Source organism: Cervus canadensis, chromosome 1 (genome assembly GCF_019320065.1).
Source record: "Cervus canadensis isolate Bull #8, Minnesota chromosome 1, ASM1932006v1, whole genome shotgun sequence".
Taxonomy (NCBI): Eukaryota; Metazoa; Chordata; class Mammalia; order Artiodactyla; family Cervidae; genus Cervus; species Cervus canadensis.
The window spans coordinates 60,109,372-60,131,929 of record NC_057386.1 but is presented as its reverse complement, the minus strand read 5'-3'; the positions used below and the strand labels follow the sequence as shown (position 1 = coordinate 60,131,929).

Sequence of the window (22,558 nt, the reverse complement as noted above, 5' to 3'; positions counted from 1 at the left end):
TGAGGAATAATAATAATTCCCATTACTTATTAAGATTATTGTGTGCCATGAGCCATTATTAGCATATTACATGTGCTATCTCATTCTCTCCCCACATAAATCATTCTTGAGAGGTTTCTTGGTATTACAGAATGAACAGAATTCTCATCAATGCTACCACTTGAAGGCTGAAGAGAAGAAAGGGACCTCAGAAGTGACTGAGAAATATGAGGAGAACCAGGAGAGTTACTCAGCACAAGTCAAAGAAAAGGCATTTCCAATCACAGTAAAAGATCATGATCAACTCATAAAGCAAAAAAATTAAATAAGGTCAAGTAAGACAAAAAATGAAAACTGCTCACTGAAATTGTTAGTTAAGAGCTACGGTGACTCAGAACTTGTCATCCAAACCTGGACAGTTTTGAGAGTGAAAGAGAGCTCTATTAGCAACTACCTCAGGATCATGGAATATTGTCCTGTGCAAACCAGGACATAAGGACACCCTGTTAAGAGGTCACCAGTCCCCTTCATGCAAACAGTTTCAATAGACAGAAGCAGTGCAAGCCACACTGTTGTGCATTCAGAAGAAAAGTGAGATGAAGACTAGTTTTTCAAGAACTTTAGTTTGACTGATGGGTAACAAAAAGGTTAGTGTTGTAGTGGAACACTTCCTCCCCTTCCTCTGTCTGACTCGCTCCTCTCAACTCTACTGAAACTGCTTCCCCATATGGCACCAATGATTTCCATCATAATATGTATTAATACAGTATCATCCCTACTATATTAGAAGCTCCTTAAAATTGGGGTGTCTCTTAACAAATAAACAACATTAATTTATTATTTAGAATGGATAGTCGTCATTTGTGTAATAGATGCACTTGACATCTTTTCACTTCTTACTTGAAAATCCATTGTTATCACTCTCAAATGCAGAAGAAAAACCAACTATTCATGCTCTAACCTGTTAAGCATCCTCAGTAATCGTTATTTTAAAAAACACAGTGTGAGAGGATGTTTTATTGAATAGGTACATTTTTAGGTACATAAAAATTAATGTGACCATGTAAAGGTGTGTATTTAGGGAATTAAATTTATATAACATATGTTATTTATGTAATATATGTAAAGCTCAAAAATAAAGCTTTTTAATTTCTAGTGTCATAGACAAGAATTATGAATTACTAATTGGCTATAATAGGCAGTGATTTGAAGTAGAATTTCTCAGTCACTTATTTCTAAAAACAACTAATGTCAGCAAAGCCTGTTTCTAACACCTCAGGGTGTCACCCCGTATTCTTTGTCCAACAGAACTGTCTGTACCTTTTGAAACAGCTAATGACAGATGGTCTCCTCAATAAAAAACAGCAGGAGGCAACACATTAATGCTACTCAGCAAGCAAGTCTGCAGACACTCAACCAATGAAATTAGTCTTCAGTTGCTAAGCCATCCTGTCACCATGGCAACATCTAGTTCAGAAAAAATATTGGCTTTTCAAATTAAAAGGGCCATCTATCTTAAAATTTCAGTATCCTCCAAGCTTATGATGGTCTTACTTCAGCTAAAAGAACTGCCTAGATTTTCTCACTCATCTCAAATCAGACTTACCCATGAAAAGTCATTTGCCCTTTCACTTAAAAATATTTATTTACACTCAGTTTCTAACTTTATTGACTTCCTAGATAAACACATTCCATTTAAAGGTGTTTTTGTGTGTATGTATTTATGTGCACAAACTTGCAGGCTAAAAGCTATAAATATAATGACAAATGTTACTGCCTTAGAAAATTTTCACTGGTATGTATTCTTATCAGTCTGTTATTATACCTGATTAGAGAGAATAATCAAAGAAATAAATAATGTGGTAAGATCAGAATGACATTCTTATTATTGAGATACCCAATATGAACTTTCAAAGTAACAATTAAATCTTATTTTTAAAACAGCTTCATATTTAAGTTGAAATGATAATTTGCCCAAGGAAAATGATTATTTTACCTCATGAAAATGCAGAGAATCTGAAATAATGTTTAGAAATACATTGTATAATCAAGATATGATGGCGAGGTGGAGAGGAGCCTTATTTTGGAAGCAAGAACACAGGCTATCTTAGATCATGGCAGCAACTCCCACTCAAATCACATGGTAAGGAGAATTCTCCAAAACAAAAGAAAGGCGAGAAGGGAGATAATTCAGAAAAAGGAAAGGGGATGAAGCAAATGGTGTCTAATGTACTTATTTTTATATTTAACTAACAATGTAGCTATATATAAATATATTTTTCATATCTTGGTTTTGCCACTTATAAGCCTATGATCTCTCAGGTAAGGGAATAAATCACTCATCTATCTGTGCTTTAACTTCCTAATTTATAGAATAGAAATAATAATAGTACCAACTCCATAGGGGTTGAGGATTAGATGAGTTAAGCTTTTAAATAGTACTTGACATATACTGAGCATTTCCTAACTATGAGGGGGGAAAAGTATATTCATTGTACATTTTGCAACGTTTAAACTTTTTGTTTAATCTTTCTATTTCATCTTTAAATTTGATTTTTTTTCTTACTTCTACTGTTTCCTAATGTTTTTTTTTTTTACATTTGCTTTACTTCCTTCTTTTATTTTGTTATATTTCAGTCTGTCTTAACCTTTTTGCCATCTTTTATTATCTTAACTTCATATCTGAGATTTCCTATATTTGATGGCTCACTTCCTAGGAGATACCTCAAAGCCAAGTTGTAGGAGTTACAACAGACAGACTGACACCAGGCCACAAACCACGGTTGTGACACTGACAGCTCCTACATCACTCTGTCACCTCCCCCTAATTAAAGATGACTTCAGGAACTCATCCCAGGAAACAAAACCTCACTGTGCAAAAAAATGCAGCTGATGTTCTGAAAAGTTTTTTTCATGAAAACGGTTGTATTTGAAATTTCCAATTAAGAGTGCATATATGTATGTACACACACGTGCGCACATACACGCACTTTCCCTTTAAAGGGAGGAGAAAAGAGCAAAGTAAATGGAACATCTTTGAGGTGCCTCCTTTTTGTGGGGAGAAAAATGTTGCAATGGTCTTAGAACAACTGACTGGATAGAGGTCAATGTAATTTTTTCTTTATCATACTTAAGAGAAGGGTAGAATTCCACATCTCAGAATTAGCCAAGTCCTCTGGCCCATGCATGTGTGACTGGGTCGTCACATCCTGCTTCTGAAGTACTCCAGGCACCTGTGGGCCCTGCACATAATGGATTAGCACCTTCTAGAATTAACACTTCCCAAGGGTCCTGTACAATTCCCTACATGGGAAAGAACAGCTAATACCCTTGAACTACATAAAATGCACAGCATTTATGATTTCAAGGTTTATACTAAGTGTCTATTTAGCTTCTAAACTGAATACATACTTAATAGAAAGCAAGAAAGAAATGAAAGCTGATTCACAGTCTTTTCTCTTTATTATAATCCATTTATACAAAAGGACTTGGAAATGATGGTAATAAGTCACTGTTTATTAGTCTGGCAAAAAGAAATGGCTGCTAATAAAACTGCCCAAAGGATCCCAGCATTACTTGCTGACCCCTACTACACACAGAAATCTCGTTCCCCAACCTTCTTCCTGCCCTTGCACCTGATTAGGCTCTGGGCTCCCACTCTCCTAATGCCCAACAGTTATGACTGTACACAGACCAAAAGGAGATTAAAGTTATTATGTGAATCATTCAGACCAAACACTTTCACCTGAAATAATGGTCATCAAAAGGTAAGTAATTTACCCCATATTAACCCCATATTAACTATCTTGTCATTTCACTGTGTTATTAGCCCCCTTCCTGATCATGAGAATACAACCTCTCATACAAACTTCAGCATGAAGATATGGGCATGTTTTTCGTTTGTGCATATCCTGATTACAAATTGCCAACAGAATTTATCATCTACTCATCTTGGTGGACTTTCTCAAATGGCAAGAAACAAAACAAAAACTTTCAACTATATTTTATAAATATTCTTAAATTCCTGCAATAATGAATTCCACTATTCCCTAAACAATAATTTAAGGACACACTTTACTCCAAGCACAGTTCTTATACATATTTATTCTTTTACTATAGGCTATTTGTTAGGTATGCAACATAATATCAATAATTCTCATACCATTGTAATGTGTTATAAAAGATTCACAAATAAAGTTCTTTTTTCATTTTTAATTGGAATATAATTGTTTTACAGTGTTGTGTTAGTTTCTACCATACAACAGTGTGAATCAGCCATGCGTATACATAAATCCCCTTCCTGTTAGGCCTCCCTTCCACCCTTCCCCACCCAACCCATCTAGGTCATCAGAGAGAACCGAGCTTACCCTGTGCTATATGGCAGCTTCCCAATAGCCATCTAATGCCAAAAAGAAAAGAAAACCCTCTTGCACTGTTGGTGGGAATGTAAATTGATGCAACCAGTATGAAGGACAGAATGGGTGTTCCTTAAAAAACTATAAATAAAACTACCATGTTACCCAGAAATCCCACTACTGGGCATATACTCTGAGAAAAGTATAACGCAAAAAGACACATGTACCTGAATGTTCACTGCAGCACTACTTACAAAAGCAAGGACATGGAAGCAACCTAATCGTCCACCAACAGACGAATGAATAAAGAAGACGTGGTACAAATATACAATAGACTATTACTCAGCCATAAAAGGAACAAAATTGGGTTATTTGTAGTGATATGGATGAACCTAGAGTCTGTCATACAGAGTGAAGTAAGTCCGAAAGAGAAAAATAAATATCATATATTAATGCATATATATGAAATCTAGAAAAATGGTACTGGAGATGCAGACATAGAGAACAGACTTACAGGCACAGTGGGGGAAGGAGAAGGCAGGGCAAATTGAAATACTGGAAATAAAGTTCTTTAAGAAATTGTATGCTGATGGTTTAGAAAAATTCTTGATAAATATGTGATCCTATTTTGTGCAAACAACTTTTTTCACATCAAAATGTAATGTAGACACTTGAACAGGTCAACACAAGTGCTGTTTTTCTGAAAGGAAACCTCACCCAATTTCAGTTATTTATATTCCATGCCCTTAATCTCCACCAATACAACATATGATTCATTCTGCTTGCTGCACAAATCTCAAATTGGCTTACAAACCATAACCCAAAGGCTCTCATCCAGTGTTAACATTCTCTTGGGATCAGGATTCCAATTTAGAATACACAACTCAGGAATCTGGAAGTATACTGTAAATGATCAGTAAAATGGGGGACATCTGGCTGACATTCCAAAAACATGCCTTTATGGCTTCTAGGAAGCACTGGGGTATAGGGTATATCTGATCTTTGTAAATAAGGTTAATAATTTCTTGTTTCATAACTCCTGTGTTACTGTCTTTGCTTGGACAACCTCTGGTTTTGGCGATATTGAAACAAGATTAAGTACTTCATCCAATCTCCCAAAGCAACCTACCACACAAAGCATCACAGAGCATAGAAGATTGTGTGATGTCTCCATTAACAAGGTCTGTTATCCCCAAAGTTCTCCTGAGACATTGTCTTTCTGTCCTCTCTGACTCTCCACCAAGCCTCTGAAAATATGTCTCTTCTTTTTATTCAACTTAGCCCGTTCCTGAGCCCCAAAGACCCGGATCTCAAAAGAGTTCATCAGAACAGCCTTTCAACAAAAGCTTGTTTCTTCCTTGAGAAAGGGTTCTACTGCCAAGAAAAATAAGATTTTCTGTATATACTTACAGTATGCCAAAGTGATTTAACCTCAATCCTTTCTGGATTTCTTGCCTCTCAACATACTTTCCCACCACCCAAGTCCTATTATCCTACCTGGAAACACAGACCCATTTACAAATTATAGATCAGTAAACTGTGCTAAAGAATTGAAAATACACTAAGTTACATTCCTGTACACACCAGCACAGACTTCAGTCCACATAAATAATTCATGACCCTTATTGATCACAGAATAAATAGTTATATTTATCCCCCATCTGTATACATTGCTGTGGGGAATATTTTGAGAATAATGCCCAACCTCCTATATCAGGAAATGGGTTCTAGCCTTCAAGGCTAAATAAACTTGAGCACACTGTTCAAAAATCTCTCTGAAGCTATTTATTCATATTTAAAATAAGAGTACTCCTTTCAGCTAGGGGAAAAACCTATAATTCAGTGTTTCACAATGCTACATAACATTAATGAAGATTGGGTTTAACATAAGGAGTAATTTAAAATCAATTTAACCTAATCAAAAATGCATAATTGTAAATTGTAAATAATAAATCTTCATAGTGAAATTTTCTCCCAAAAGCATTCAACAAACTACACAATCATATTTAAGTGTTAGATAAGAGTAGCTAGATGAATGTTCTAGAGGGGCTGCAGTACATGAAGAAAAACTATGGGTTGCATCTTCCTTCAAAAACCCAGACTATAGCACTCTTCTTGTTGTGGTTCTTATTTTGTTGTTAAATACAATCTTTGAAATGCTTAAATGGGTTATATATAACTGCTGGAAACTGGCCTAATAAAATCAAAATTACTTGACATTTTTTTACTCTGTGCCTTTAAGAGAGTGTTCAGTAATAGCTAACTTGAGGGAAAATAATAGCTACCTTGAGGGGCTTCCCTGTTGTCTCAGATGGTAAGGAATCTGCCTGCAATGTGTGAGACCCAGGTTTGATCCCTGGGTTGGGAAGATCCCCTGGAAATGGCAACCCACTCTAGTATTCTTGCCTGGAGAATCCCATGAACAGGGGGGCCTAGTGGGCTACAGTCTGTGGGGTTACAAAGGGGCAGACATAACTGAGCAACTAACCCTGAGGGGAAAGGAACTGTCCCTCTACCTTGAGGCGAAAAGGAATTATTACCTATTACAAGTAACACATATTATATGCTTAATACCATTACATTTATATGATAACCATATCATTATGGTGGTTGTTGTTGTTGTTGTTCACCAAGTCATATCTGACTCTTTGTGACCCCTTGGACTACAAGGGATCCCTGTCCCTCACCATCTCCTGGAGTTTGCCCAAGATCATGTCTATTGAATCAGTGATGTCATCCAACCATCTCATCCTCTGTTGCCCTCTTCTCCTTCTGCCTTCAATCTCTCCCAGCATCAGAGTCTTTTTCAAAGAGTCAGCTCTTCACATCAGGTGGCCAAAGCTTCAGTCATTAGTCGTTCCAATGAGTATTCAGGGTTGATTTCCTCTAAAATTGACTGGCTTGATCTCCTTGCTGTCCAAGGGACTCTCAAGAATCTTCTCCAGCACCACAGTTCAAAAGCATCAGTTCTTCAGTGCTCTGCCTTCTTTATGGTCCAGCTCTCACATGCATACGTGACTATATGACCTTTGTTGGCAAAGTGATGTCGTTGCTTTTTAATACACTGTCTAGGTTTGTCATAGCTTTCCTGCCAAGAAGCAATCGTCTTCTAATTTCATGGCTGCAGTCAACATCTGTAGTGATTTTAGAGTTCAAGAAGAGGAAATCTGTCACTGTTTCCACCTATCCCCTTCTATTTGCCATGAAGTAATGGGGCCAGATGCCATGATTTTAGTTTTTTTTAATACTGAGTTTCAAGCCAGCTGTTTCACTCTCCTCTTTCACCCTCATCCCTTTCATGAATCACTGCCTTGTCATGGTGAAGGGTTGCATAACTCAATGAAGCTATGAGCCATGCCATGCAGGGCCACCCAAGACAGATAAGACATAGTTCAGACAAAATGTGATCCACTGGAGAAGAGAATGGCAAACCACTCCAGTATACTTGCCATGAGAACCCCATGAACTATATAAAAAGGCAAAAAGATATATATATATATATCTGTCCAAGAGACTCTCAAGAGTCTTCTCCAGCACCATAGTTCAAAAGCATATCATAACCTCCATCTCAAATAGTTTTACCCTCATGATGAGGGAAATCAACCCTAAAGGACAACACCCTAAAAACTATATTATCTCTAACAAGGTGGAAATTTCAAGTTAATGGAATGTGTCATTATTTCACATTAATGGAATATAATTATATGTCACAATGCTAACTGAATATAGCTATGACACCACCATTGGGATAGTGGAGAAAAAGACATAAGATGCATCAATGATCTAATACTGGCACAGAATGAAGTCCTCTCATCTATTTTCCAGATGTGGTTCATCCTTTAAGACCTGCTCAAATCCCCACATCCTTCTGAATGCCTTCCTTTGATGATCTCTGTCAATTTACTGTAGAAACTGAATTATACCTCCATATTAAGTACCCTGTTAAAAACTGCTGTGTGCTGCTCCTTTTGTAAGTATCTCTTCAATGTTCAGAATGTCACTAAAACAGCAGGCACTTGGCTATTCTTGTGAAGTACATTCAGTTCAGTTCTGTTGCTTAGTCATGTCTGACTCTTTGTGACCCCATGAACCACAGCACGCCAGGCCTCCCTGTCCATCACCAACTCCCAGAGTCCACCCAAAGTGAAGTACATTACAGATACAAATATAGTAGCATATACAGTAATGAAAGATGCACTTCATTCTGCCCTGCACTATTCAAGAGTTTGAGTTTTAAGTGTGAACTGGTTAAAAGCAATTCTATCTGGTATTTCCAAGTGTTCTTGCCTGGAGAATCTTGCTCCTGGGATGGGAGCCTGGTGGGCTGCCATCTGTGGGGTCGCACAGAGTCACGCAAGACGCGACTTGGCAGCAGCAGCAGCAGTGAATGAATGCTTTCAGTTTTCTTGGTAATTTGTACAATTAGGGTGATTTATACCTGCAAGGTTAATATGATATAAAAATACTAAAGTGTTACTACCTTGGTCAGGAAACAGGACATCATGGAAAGTCTGGTATGAACCAGCTACAAAGGAGAGCCTTCTTGGCCTCTTGAAAATGCTGGTAAGGGTATGAATGTTTTGCTTATGCTACTGTCTTTACAGAGGCTATAAAGGCATTACCTTTATTCTATAAATTTTGGGGAAATTACCAGCCAGCCTCACCCTCTGTAGATTCATTTCAGAAACATGTTTTCATTCACTCCCTCTCCTTGTGCACAGATGGAATAGAATTACTGCAGCCAACGATTCAGCCTCAATGTTAAAAAAACAGCAACAATACAAGCTTTAAAACTATCCAGGAAAAATGCTTGATGCTCCTGAAAGTTATGTGTCATTTTTAAAAATATACTTTGTGCAAACTCAAATAGAGTCCAAAGAGAAGGGGAAATGTTTGTCAGAATAATACAAGGTGCCATCCAGCGATTTGAATCAACTATGAAAAAGCACATCAAAAGGTCTAGAAATAATGTAAAAGATGTCTCAGAAATATATTAAAGACATGTATCACATATTTCATAGCTTTTACCATTAATGCAAGACCTAGAGTTGTCCTCAACATACAGCACCTCATGTAGACACCAGAGTGAAATTAATTCTGTCAATGAGATTCCTCCAGGTCGTCCACAGGTAACAGTGAAGAATGACAAACTGGGCACTAAGGTGGGTTTGAAAAGTACATGAGATTGTGTAAAACACACATATGAACCAATTCTCCATGAATACTGAAAGATGACTGCACAGCCTTAACCAAAATGTGCATTATTTTAAGACTCAAATTGCTCCTTCTACAGCTATTAAAAATAACTTCCTTTAAAAATAAACACCTGTTTATTTTACAATAACACCTGTTACCTGTCTTTTTTACAATCTAACTGTTCTTAATATATTCACTAAAATTTTTCAAAACATAAGTAACAGCAATTATGTGCTTTTTAATAGGGAATTAAGATCATTGTGACAAGGTCTCTAAAAAAGAAGACAATCCACATTTCTAATTTTTCTTTTAAATACCTCTTTTCAACAACAGGCAAACTCTCCTTGGATCTTTAAGTCCCCATAAAGATAAGTGTTATCTAATTCCTCACCTGTGATAGGTATGAAAAAGCTGTTTATTTAGGACCAAACTGGAGATTATTTATGGGGAGCCATGAAGTAAATGAGCCAGGACAACGTGGGTTTGTGCATGCTAAGTCACTTCAGTCATGTCCAACTCTGTGCAACCATTTGGACTGTAGCCCATAAGGCTCCTCTGTCTACGGAATCCTCCAGGCAAGATACTGGAGTGGGTTTTCAGGTCCTCCTCCAGGGGATCCTCCTGGGCCAGGGATCAAACCCAGCCCTCCCTTGTTTGCAGGCAGGTTCTTTACCATCTGTGCCACCAAGGAAGCCCCACATTTATCAGAGGAAGCCTCCCAGCTGATATCCAGATGACGACCCTGTCTTATTCTAATACCCACAGAAGAGGAGGAAGCAGAAGGGGAGGAGTAGAAGAATAGGAAAGGCTACATCCATCTACTGTGGTCTCCAAACTCATCTCAGAGGGTACCTAGGCAGAATCTTCATGAAAAGAAAGGCAAATGTGGCCAAATATTTAAAATCCTGGTGGAATATATGACTATATTTAAAGAGGAAAATAATAGCCCAGGAAAATTTTCTGAAAAAAAAAAAAAATTTGCAAAATGATTTTTCATATAAGCCACTTAGATAAAAGAGAAAATCCTTTAATTTCTGATAAAAGCTACAGATAAAAGTAAAAACAATTAAAATGAAGGGATTCTATAGGTGCAAGTGAAATTTAAAATAATGTAAAATGACTGCTCCCACCGTCATCAAGACTTAGATAAAACCTACATGTCTATATGATATTTTAGTCTAAGTGTTAATATAGCATTAGTCACTATACATCTATAAAATACTTACATGAGAAATATCCATATTTTGCATTGCATTAGCATCTTCCAACGGAGAAGGCAATGACACCCCACTCCAGTACTCTTGCCTGGAAAATCCCATGGATGGAGGAGCCTGGTAGGCTGCAGTCCATGGGGTCACTAAGAGGCGGGCACGACTGAGCGACTTTGCTTTCACTTTTCACTTTGATGCATTGGATAAGGAAATGGCAACCCACTCCAGTGTTCTTGCCTGGAGAATCCCAAGGACAGAGAAGCCTAATGGGCTGCCGTCTATGGGGTCGCACAGAGTGGGACACAACTGAAGCGACTTAGCAGCAGCAGCAGCAGCATCTTCCAAAAACTGAATTTGACTCTTGAGAGAATATATTTAACAAACAGATTTGTCTCTATATGTTTCATTATATAGGTCCTGCTGATTTTGTAGAGTTAGTGCTGTTTCCCAAAGTATGTTAACTTAATTTTCATGATGCTGATTATGTGTAGAATCTGGCCTAACATAAATACTGAGTTCCACAGTGAATAAGACTGGTTTTCTCTAATAAAATTTTTTAAATTGTGCTGAACAACATCACAACTTGAGACAAATGGAGCTATTTCAACAGAACTATCATACTTTAAAAGCAGATGTCCAGTGCCATACCTAAAACACAAAAGGGCAAAAACCATTTTATTTTGCAAATATCTAAGATTTCTAGTAGTTTCACTTGCAGATACTGTCTTTATATCCACTACATCAAGAATAGTATAAGGAACTATTTGACCCTTGCATCTTATGTGCAGCATACATTTTGCAGAATCAAGGGATGTGTCCACTAGTTATGTGCATGTGTGCATGCTAAGTCGCTTCAATCATGTCCAACTATTTGCGACCCTATGGACTATAGCCCACCAGGCTCCTCGATCCATGGGATTATCCAGGCAAGAATGCTGGAGTGAGTTGCCGTGCCTTCCTCCAGGGGAGATTTTCCCTACCCAGGGATTGAACCCATGTCTCTTATGTCTCCTGCACTGGCAGGAGAAAGAAAGGGTTCTTTACCACTAGTGTCACTTCGGAAGTCCATCCACTGGCTATACAACATGTCAGTTAAGTTCAACATTCATGAAAGAGTGAATCCAAGACCAATACCCAAATACACATTTCAGTACACTAAGGAACTGCCTGAAAGAGTGACTGGCAGATAAAGGAAAATAGCATGTACATCATGAATATTCATTAACTAGTCCCTAAATTAAATTGACAGTACAAGCTATATTAACAAAAGCCTATAGTTTCTTTTCATCTTGCAAAGTTTATTCCAGCTTAGAATGCTACATAGCAATTTTTATAATGGTTATGAGAAAAGGTTGTTTTAAAAATTACCCCTTGGCCAGGAAGAGAAACATACGAAGTATTTAGGACGTTGATCAGGGAGGTGATGGTCCAACCTGTATATTCAAGTTATCCTACCCTGAACTCCTGGTCAAAGCTTGTGATTTGCCCAATTTGCTGAACTGAGCACTAGAAACAAGAGATTTCTTGGGGGAAAAACATTACAGTACGGCAATGAAGGGAAATTTTCTGGTTTTGAATACTTTAGGCTATAGAGGAAGGGAAGTCAGGCAGGTCCACTCTGGCAGCATCACGTAGACCTACACATTTGAGTAGCTGCCTGCATGTGCAAATACATGAGATAATTGTTGCCTTTCCTAATTACCTTGACATAAATCACCACAGCAAGGGAATATTTTTAGAATCCGTAGAAGTCCCATTTAAAAAATAAGTAATCTGTGTCCATTTTTTAAATATTAAAATTTCTATTTGAAATCAAGTACCTTTAATATCAGCAGCATTATTATTATTGAACTATGGTGTCAGAGTGATTTCACAGTAAACAGATCTCTATTTAAATAACAAAATATTTACTGGTAGTAGAAAGTTGTTTCAGGGTTTACTATCATAATTAACTTACTTATTTTTGTTTTGTTTAAGAATCAACTCTGTAACTCTGTACAAAAGCTACCCTCAAAGTTACTAATTGTGAACAAAGTCGAAGATAAATCATTCAAACATATTCAGAGACACTGACAACCAAACAGTCCCTTCTTCGAGGCCATATTGTATTAGAAAGAGCTGGCTGCTAGAAGGCCTAGGAAAACTTCATCCTGAATTTCAAAAGAAACAAAACATTCACAGAGCAAAGGACTGGCAGCAATTCTTGTAATTAACATGCTTAGTCGCTTCAGTTGCGTCTAACTGTGCGACCTATAGCCATATGGACTGCAGCCCGCCAGGCTCCTCTGTCCATGGGATTCTCCAGGCAGGAATACTGGAGTGGGTTGCCAGGCCCTCCTTCAGGGGATCTTCCTGAGCCACGGATCGAACCCAGTTCTCCTGCATTGTAGGCAGATTCTTTACCACTGAGCCACCAGGGAAGCCCCAAATCTTTATGCTGCTGCTGCTAAGTCACTTCAGTCGTGTCCGACTCTGTGTGACCCCACAAACAGCAGCCCACGGGCTCCCCCATCCCTGGGATTCTCCAGGCAAGAACACTGGAGTGGGCTGCCATTTCCTTATGCTACCGCTCTTCAAAGAACTATGGAAACACAAAGAAAAGATCCCGGTGCGGGTAAGAAAATTAGGCAGGGGTAAGAAAGGATTCGAAGATCCTTCCCCTATACTGAGTCAGTAAAAGAATAAAGCAATCAGGACCTGAGCACTTTCATTATAAATTCTTCAGAAAAGTAAGTTAGTTTGCCAAAGTAAATCCTGGAGTTGCCCTAGGTTTATTTAGCTACCTGAAGATACAGTCATAAAGACATTCTCAAATAATGATGAACACTTTCACTGTTTCCACTTAATGAAGCAAAATAAGATGTCAAACTGAAGCAAAGAAGGAATGGCCTACATTTTAAAAACTGAGAGAAGACAAACACTTGTTAACAAGGATACCCAGGTAATGGGAAGGAGTCCCTCAGAGCCTCCCACTTGGCTTATGCAGATGGGCTTCCACTGTAACAGGTAAGCCTCCAAAGGCTCCTGTGATGACCAGCCAAGGAGGCCCCCTTCCAACGGGGAAAGCCGATGAGCACAGGCTAGACCAATTTGCAATCATGAAGAAACATTTTAACAAATTAGCCCATGTTCTTAATAACTACATAAAAGCAACTTTATTAAATTATGTTCTATATTACTTTGGTCTCACAGAAGCCCTGCGAGGTTTGAGTTCTTAAAGTATTCCTATGTCAGCCCACTTCAGTATCCTTGCCTGGGAAATCCCACGGACAGAGGGAACCTGGCAGGTTACAGTCCACAGAGTCGCAAAAGAGTCAGACACGACTTAGCAAATAAACAACAACGATTTTACTGACAAGAAAAGGAGGCAAACAGAAGTTAAAAGCATGAAGCTACTTAACAATAAAAGAATCGGAATGCATTTGTCATTTTAATCTTTCCAATCAAAAGTATCTGTCCTCAAAATCACATTCTTAATTCAATAAGCATATCTTAAGAGATTATACAAGTCATTAGCTATTTATGGGCAAAAAAAAAAAAAAAATGGAAAACATATGCTCCACATCCCTGAGGAACTCCTTATTTGAGTGTCTCTGCTAAAGAATTACCAAATAAATCCCTCAAAATATGAAAATGAATAATAATAAGGACTGCAAGGAGATCCAACCAGTCCATCCTAAAGGAAATGAGTCCTGGGTGTTCATTGGAAGGACTGATGTTGAAGATGAAACTCCAATACTTTGGCCACCTGATGCGAAGAGCTGACTCAACTGAAAAGACCCTGATGCTGGGAAAGATTGAAGACGGGAACGACAGAGGATGAGATGGTTGGATGGCATCACCAACTCAATAGACATGAGTTTGGGTGAACTCCGGGAGTTGGTGATGGACAGGGAGGCCTGGCGTGCTGCGGTTCATGGGGTGGCAAAGAGTCGGACACGACTGAGCAACTGAACTGCCTGACTGATTGAGTCCTATGCTTTTCAAACTAGTGTAATACCAGGTACAAGATAAGCTCCTTGGGGACAAAAAGAAGTTCCATGGTGAAAATACTGTAGGATATACAGTTGGAGGTTTGAAACACACATTATCATATTTCAAGTCTTGCCACACCCAAACCTTTTTATCTTTTGTTTACCTAATCCTTTTCAAACCAAGCTTAACTAATATTCCATAGAATACACTTTGGGAAAAGCCAGTCATGTGTCACTTTGGGAGCTGTTTTTGTATTTGTCAAAAATAGCTTTCCCAAAGAACCATAAAGGTGAGTATTGGAATACCCTCTGTGCTACACAATGAGGTAGATGCTGGCAGAGGATTCCTTTGCTGCCTCTCAAATCAGTTTTCACAGAAAGACACTTACTTTATCTAAGCACAGGATACAAGGTTAGGGGCCAGCTCAATTTCCTCTCTTCCTTTAGCCAATCACAAGTCAATCAAATACATTATTTCTGGCAAGAGCTACACTGACTCACTTGGGTCTAAAAATAACTCTTGACCACATGTAGTACATCTAGATCCTTCTCCAGAATCTAACATCAATATTCACCAGTTGTAAGGTGTTACTCAACTATAAGCATTTCCCACTAAATCACACTAATCTAGTAATAAAAGAGGCCATACAAAATAACCAAAATCCCCACTTCTTTTTTCTTTTTTGAGTTGTACATAAATTTTGCCAGCATTTAATGTTCCATCACAATATTTGGCAAATGCACACTGGCATCCATACACTTTAAATCTGAACAGATTTGGGGAGGAACAAGTCCAAAATAATCATTCCAGACTTTGAGAGAGGAAAGTCTATGCCCTAAAGAACATTTCTAAGATAACATTTTAGCTATAAATCAGATTTACTCCCCAACAGCAATTTTAAACTGCATGTAAAAGAATTAAGAGCTTTAAACAAACTAATCTTAACTCATGTTTAGCCCTGAGAGGAGTAGTCTGGGAAAACAGATTCCATTGCTTAGACATAAATTGATAAAGGTTTCTTTTATGAGTATTGCAATGATAAATATGCATGCCTAGGAAAGCATATGTTTGGGTTCAAGCATATGAGTCCCTATGTGTAGAAATATTTTAAATGTATAAAATATAAGCAAAGAGAAAGAAAACTGGGAAACAAGAACAGGCTCGGCAGGTATGTCTCATGGGAACACGTCTGAGTGCAGAGCCTAAATCTTAGCTGCGCCTCTATCCCAGCCTCAGGTCTGGAGTCCAGATTCACGACATGTGCGGAGATGAGACTGGGGCCAAGACCACGCACAGGTCTTCTGAGAATGGCTAGACGCGTCACCCCCGTCCAGCAGATTTGTCCGGTCCTCCAAAGTAACGAAAACAATAACTGAGATCCAACTGGTCAGAATAGATGTTGATATCCTCCCTCACCAATTCCAAAGAGAATTTTCTTTCTCTTTTGATGAATTCAAATGCAGAATACCTGAGAGAATAAATCATTTTCAGGAGATGAGTTCAGATTCAGCCCATGGTCTGGTGCTAAACAAGTCTGATGATCATTTTTTTTTTTTTCCACTTAGGCAGGCAGTTGGTGGGATCAAGGAACACCCTCTGTCCATAACTACAAATCTAACCAAGTCAACTTCTACCACAGAGAAAGCCTTGATATTGTCATGTGTTGGGGAGAGTTTTTCTATGATGATACTAAATATTTGGGCATGATCTACAATTTTTTAAAGTTCAGAAAAACAATTTAGATGAAGACATGTGACACCTCACTCATGTTGGGAGATAAAATGAATATGGGCAACTTCATCAATGTTTAAGTCAAGTAAACAAATTTGTTAAGCTAAACATTATTTCTGAGTAACTTCATCAGAAACATTATTTCAACCCTCCCCAAAACACTTATAATATGAAAACAGTTGCAGTACATTGGAATTGGTAAATTTCAGTAATCAGTATATCCCTGCCTTCTCATCATCCATTCTTCAATAACCAAATGCCCCTGACCTAATGTCCATAGTCTCCTTTCTCTGGGCCTCCCACTCCCTTCGTGCAGCCCTGACGAACTTCATACTGTCCTCTAAGCTCCCAACTCTCAATCTCCCACAGGGCGAGAACCATCCTGTGTATCACTATACAACCTACGTAAGTTTGCTCACCTAGTGTGTGGGCGTTCAAAACACACTGAATTAATCCATTTCTATCTCAAAATAAGTATGAAAATTCCTTTTCATTCCTTAAAATATTTTAATCTAAAAAGGAATATGAAGGCCATTTAAGAATGGTGACTACATCCCTTCATTCAAAACTTCCTAAAAGTTAATTCCCACAAGTGCTATTAAGTTCATATACTGATCAGATCTCTGCAACCAAAGCCAGTGCTCTCGGACAACCCAGAGTGATAGAGGGGAGGGTGGGGACGGAAATGAGTGGGGGATTCAGGATGGGGGGACACATGTATACCTGTGGCCAATTCATCACAATATTGTAAAGTAATTATCCTCCAGTTAAATAATTGAAAACTAACAAAGACAGGGGCTTTCCTGGTGGCCCAGTGGTTAAGAATTTGCCTTTCTATGCAGGGGACTGGGTGAAACCCTTGTTGGGAAACCAAAATACCCCATGCCATGGGGCAACTGAGCTCACTGCCTCAACTAAAGAACTTGCATGCTGCAACTCCCGGAGCCCACACACGACAACTGGGGAGTCCATGCGCCAAAGCAAAAACTCACACCTGACTGACTAAGACCACATGCAGCTAAATATATAAATAATTTTTTAAGAAAAGACAATAGGAGTTGCTCATGCTAAAGCCTCACAAGACCAAACCAAGACTAAATTACAGTTTTGGCTCTTTCAGAAATGAAATCTTAACCCAATCAATTAGGAATCCTCTGGTCAGTACAACATCCTATAAAAGGGAGTAACTTTGTAATAAGCAACCCATTTTTTTGCCTAGTGTAACTTCCTTGTTCCAGCTCCCATCTACCTATAAGTCTTTCATTTTGTACACATCTTAGGAACATCTTTCTATCTGCTAGATTGAATGATGTTCAACTCATGAATCACCAAATAGTCAATAAGATTTTTAAAATTTACTCAGTTGATTTTTTTTTTTTAATTAGTTCCCTGAAGATTTCCAACCTGTTCATCTCTTCTTAAAAGATGGTGGAGGGGGAAATCACCCTGTGTTTCTCATGCTGCCTCATAACAGTTTATTGCAACCTTTAAAAATACAATTGGTAGTCATTTTGTATTCTATTCATTAAGTAATACCATCAACTTAGTTTCCTTCATTTAACAAGCAGTAAAGCAGGTAATGTAAATATTTCTTTCTTCACCTTCTTAAAATGAGTTAAGTTGCTGTATTTTGTGTTTAAAAGGAACAAAACATGGAAGGCATTGTGTTATTCAGCAAGTGACTGACTCATCCTTTTCCCTAATGTGACCTGAGTGCCTGCTATGTGCCAAACCTGGCCTAGGTGCTGGAGACACAGCTCTACCCCAAGGAGCCTAGAGCTGGAGAAAGGGACCTGCAGATCTTGACAGACTATACATGTCAGATATTTAAGCAAAAGAATTATGGTTTTCATTTTCAAAAGCATATCACATTTTAACAGTAATATCACTTTACAATTTTGCTTCTAAACTTGAAGACAACAAAAAGTTAACATTTGCTTTCATATGATCTCTTGGAAGAAACAACAAAATCTGAGGAGCAATCTATGATAAAATAACCAAAGGTTCCAATTAAGTAGGCAGGAGAATCACAAATATTTAGATTCTCTTTATCTTTAGATGTCTTTAGATTCTCTTTAGATCTCTTTAGATATCTTTAGATTCTCTTTATATCTAAGATGTCTTGACTTCACTTATCTAAAATAACTGAAAATGAGTTTTCACATATAAAATTTTTCTTTATCTTCAGATACAAATATGAAACTAACTTTCCAAATTTCCGATTCTACATGCTGGATCCTGCCAGAGAGCATTCAGTTCAGTTCAGTTGCTCAGTCCTGTCCGACTCTTTGCGACCCCATGGACGCCAGGGGGTCCAGCACGCCAGGCTTCCCTGTCCGTCACCAACTCCTAAAACCTACTCAAACTCATGTCCATCACATCTGTGATGTCATCCAACCATCTCATCCTCTGTCCTCCCCTTCTTCTCCTGCCTTCAAACTTTCCCAGCATCAGACAGCATTACTGAAAATGTTTTCCAGGATCTAGTTTTAGGGTTTTGATAGCAAAATTATGCAAACCTTTCCATTTACATTATTTGAAGGTAAGAAATGTTTCCCATTTTACTAAAAATTTACTATTGATCAGACCATACTCCTTCCATTTGAAGATCAAAGTGTCTCCATGGATCACATATTTTAATCTCATCTCAGTTTGGTTCTTAAATATCATTATAAAACTATTCTGGCCCTACATTTGAGAGTTTTTACCTGTTTTCTTGCTTTGTCATTAAAAAAGAAAAAAAAAAAGGATACCATGCTGATGTAATTAGCCCAGATTACTTTAACCTTTATGGTCATAAGACCAGGTCTTAAAAGTTATATTATTTTCAAAGAGCAAAGAAAAAGAAGGACCAAGAACATTTTTCAAAATATTTCTTTATTAATACCAGATGCGTAACATTTAACATAAATTAAAACGTGCCCTAACACACTCAAGAGGATGATGAATAAGATGGTCATATGAAAACATCCGTTGTAATAAAATCCTGATCGCAAACTACTCATCTCCAAGGGCTAGAATAGGGGAAAAAAGGGAATATTCCTTTTTCCTTAGTAAGACTGTGTGCAGTTTTGAGATCGAAATGCCTGCCAGAGGCGGCTTTATCACCCTCTACCCACCAGTGTTACCAAGATACTTAACATCCCAGCAGTGTGTGTTACCTAATACGCACATACAGGTAGAGATGGGTACCTAGAGCCTCCAAGGCCAATAAACTGGTCCTCTGGTAATTAGGAAACAAATGATAAATGACTTTTCCTCATCTCCTCAATCCCTGCCTTCTGCACCTTACCGTTCTACTCCAGCTTGCAAGGAAGGACGACCTCCTTCCTGAGGCCTCACAGTTATTCCCTACGGTTTTAGGCACAGCGAAGGCGGAGGGGGGGGGGGGGTTTACAGCGGGTTTGCGGGGGCGCAGATTTGCTTGCTGCGCTCCTACCTGCATCAGGGGCAGCCCCTCCGGCCTGGGCTTACCCAGGGGGAGTGGTGTGCAAGGCTGGGGAGGACAGCCAGCCGACAGGGCTTGGCAAGCCCCAGCCCCAGCCCCAGCCCTCCCCACGCGTCCACTTTCCACCCCGGGTGCCTCGCGCCCTCCTCTCCCACCGCCGGGCCACCCCGCGCGGCTCCCTTACCCGGCTCGTGGACGCCGGGGCTGTCGGACAGCTCGAGAACCAGCAGCTCGCGGCCCTCGAAGCTGCGCCCCACCGTGTAGATCCTGCTGACCGCGGCGCACTGCAGCCACACGGACACGAGCGCCTCACGAAGCTCTGGGTAGCGGTGGTACTCAAAAGAGATGCCGTCCTCCTGCGGCCGCCGGCGCCGCCTCGAGCCCGCGGCAGGGCCCGCAGCCCCCCGGGCCTCGGCGCCCAGCAGCCAGGCACAGGCGGCCAGTGAGCCGCACAGCGCCAGCAGCGCGCAGCCCCCTCGCCGGACCATCCCGTCCCGCGTCTCCTGTGCGGCCTCCTCTGGGCCCGGAACCTCGGGGCGCACTGCCTGCGGGTCCCCTCGACTCGCCTCCCGGCGGCCTGGAGCGGGGAGGGCAGCGAAGACCTGAGCAGGGACCGCGAAGCAGGAGAGGAGCGCAGGACGCACCGCCGCCGAGTGCGGGACGCAAGGGAGGCGGCGCGGAGCCCGGGGAGGCGCACGGGCGGGGCGGGGCGGGGCGGGCGGCGCCGCCGGCCGGATTCGCGGCTAACCGGGGGCCGCTCTGCGATTTGCGGGTTTGGAGCCACGTCAGAGTCAAATGGCGCCGCTAGGACCCAGGTGAGATGACAGCTAAGGTCGGAGGTGGGCACGTTGCTGTCAGCATTGAGAGACCGTGACAGTGCCTGTGGGCGGTGTGTGGGGGGAGCCACTCTGAGACTGTTAGTGAGTCTTTTAACGTGTCATCAGTTCCAAGCCGACCAGGTTTCCATCTTGATGCTCCCAAGACTAGAGAATATTCCAGAAAAAAAAAAAGAAAGAAAGAAAGAAACACAAAGGCAGCCACTTGCCTTCTGCCCGTGATGTGTCTTTAATAATTGTACTGATAGTTCAAACACAAACCCACTGGTTGGATGTTCATTGATTGCACGGTCTGTCTGAAAAACAGAACACTGGGCACTTGGATTTAGAGGTTTAAGAAACCGAAAATGCGTTTTATCGATTTGCAGATAGTGTCTTTAATTGTATTTATGCACATACCTGGGTGGTAACAGCAGCGAAGGAAAAGAGTAAGACAATGTCATCTGCCAGTGCCTGTGCCAGCCCCCTTCTGCAGTTCCTGTGGGGAAAGCAGAGTACAGCCCGAGCGCTGGTCAAGGGATTTAGTTGGGTATTAAGCTTAAATCTTTCCAAAACAGCTTTTCCAGGTGGCTCAGGCTCAGAGTGTCTTACCTGGTTGTAACTAAGATGATGCCAGGACTGCAGTCATCTGAAGGCTTGACTGGGGCTAAAGAATCTTCCTCCAAGAAAAAAAGTTAAAGGTCAAAACTATTACAGAAAGAAAACTCTGATCATGAAAGATAATCTCTCCATTCCCCTCCCATAATTATTGCAAAAATATAAAATCATTTATAGCTTTAGATACCCAGCCTTTACACAGAATTTGTAGTGGAACAAATGTTATTCTGAAGAGGTTGCCTTTTGGATTCAATAATAGCACAAATCTAAGTAAATAATCCATTGGGTATTTCAACCGAGCAGGAAAAATAGACATCATGTGAGTAATTTTTTATGTTAAACATTTTGTTTTTGTCTTAACTCATTCTTTTCCCCCTGAACAGTGCAGTGCACTGAATAAAAACTCTCTCTTGGGAATGGATTCATTAAAAAAAATGGTGCTGTTTCAAAACTTTCTGACAGCAGCATGGATCTTTTTTGAAATTTTTTGGGATGAACTGCCACTGTAAAGACATGCCACTCAGTTGAATTTGGACTTGGCCATGTTCCTTGTCACTTTAGGCAGAGGTAAGAACCCTATGTTTTTCTCAGTGACCAATCTCAGTTTGATTACATGGTTCAAAAGTTTGAAACCAGAGTTATAATTAGATTTCTAAAAACATGCCCCAAAGAACAACCTAGAAAAAGAAAACAGTGTAGCTAAAACCAATAACTTCAACAGTGGAAGGTTAAGATTTTCAGGTTAGCAATTTAAGGTAACCACACTAATTTGTGGCAAGATGGGTCATATACTAGCGACAACACATGTAAACAGCATATGGTTTGGTGAAGTCCTGTGTTACCCTTAAGTTTCTCTTAAAACAAAGGGTGTGTTTTCTATTTTCTCCCAAATCTCAGTTTTATGGATTTTTTTTTTTTTTTTTTTTTTTGCTTTTTTGTAAACAGGTAAGATTCTGCCAGCGCTGTGGTCTCACTTGAAAGGGATCTTTTGGAAGAACCTTTGAAGTTTGTTTTCTTTATCTATTAAAGTGAAATATTTGGATTCATTCAAGTGCAGCAGGGTCATCTAGAGAATTTGTAAAATGTGCAGATTTCTAAACACCCACCAATGCAGAAGGTCTGAGATGGGTTTCAGGTATTAACAAGGTTCCAGGTTTTAATAAGAATCCACGTATTTTTTATTTTGATGTTTGATTGATGAACATGCTTCAAACATCTCAAATACTCTGA

General features: G+C 39.6%; 1 protein-coding gene across 1 annotated transcript in view; it reads right to left on the bottom strand.

Moving 5' to 3' along the window:
• CPE (carboxypeptidase E) overlaps positions 1-20,544 on the bottom strand; it is a 146,509-nt gene extending 125,965 nt beyond the window's left edge. Inside the window, exon 1 of the mRNA XM_043483901.1 lies at positions 20,080-20,544. Coding sequence (XP_043339836.1) covers positions 20,080-20,383 — 304 coding nt within the window. The 5' untranslated portion in view covers positions 20,384-20,544. The remainder of the gene's footprint in view (positions 1-20,079) is intronic.
• Positions 20,545-22,558: the final 2,014 nt, after the last annotated feature.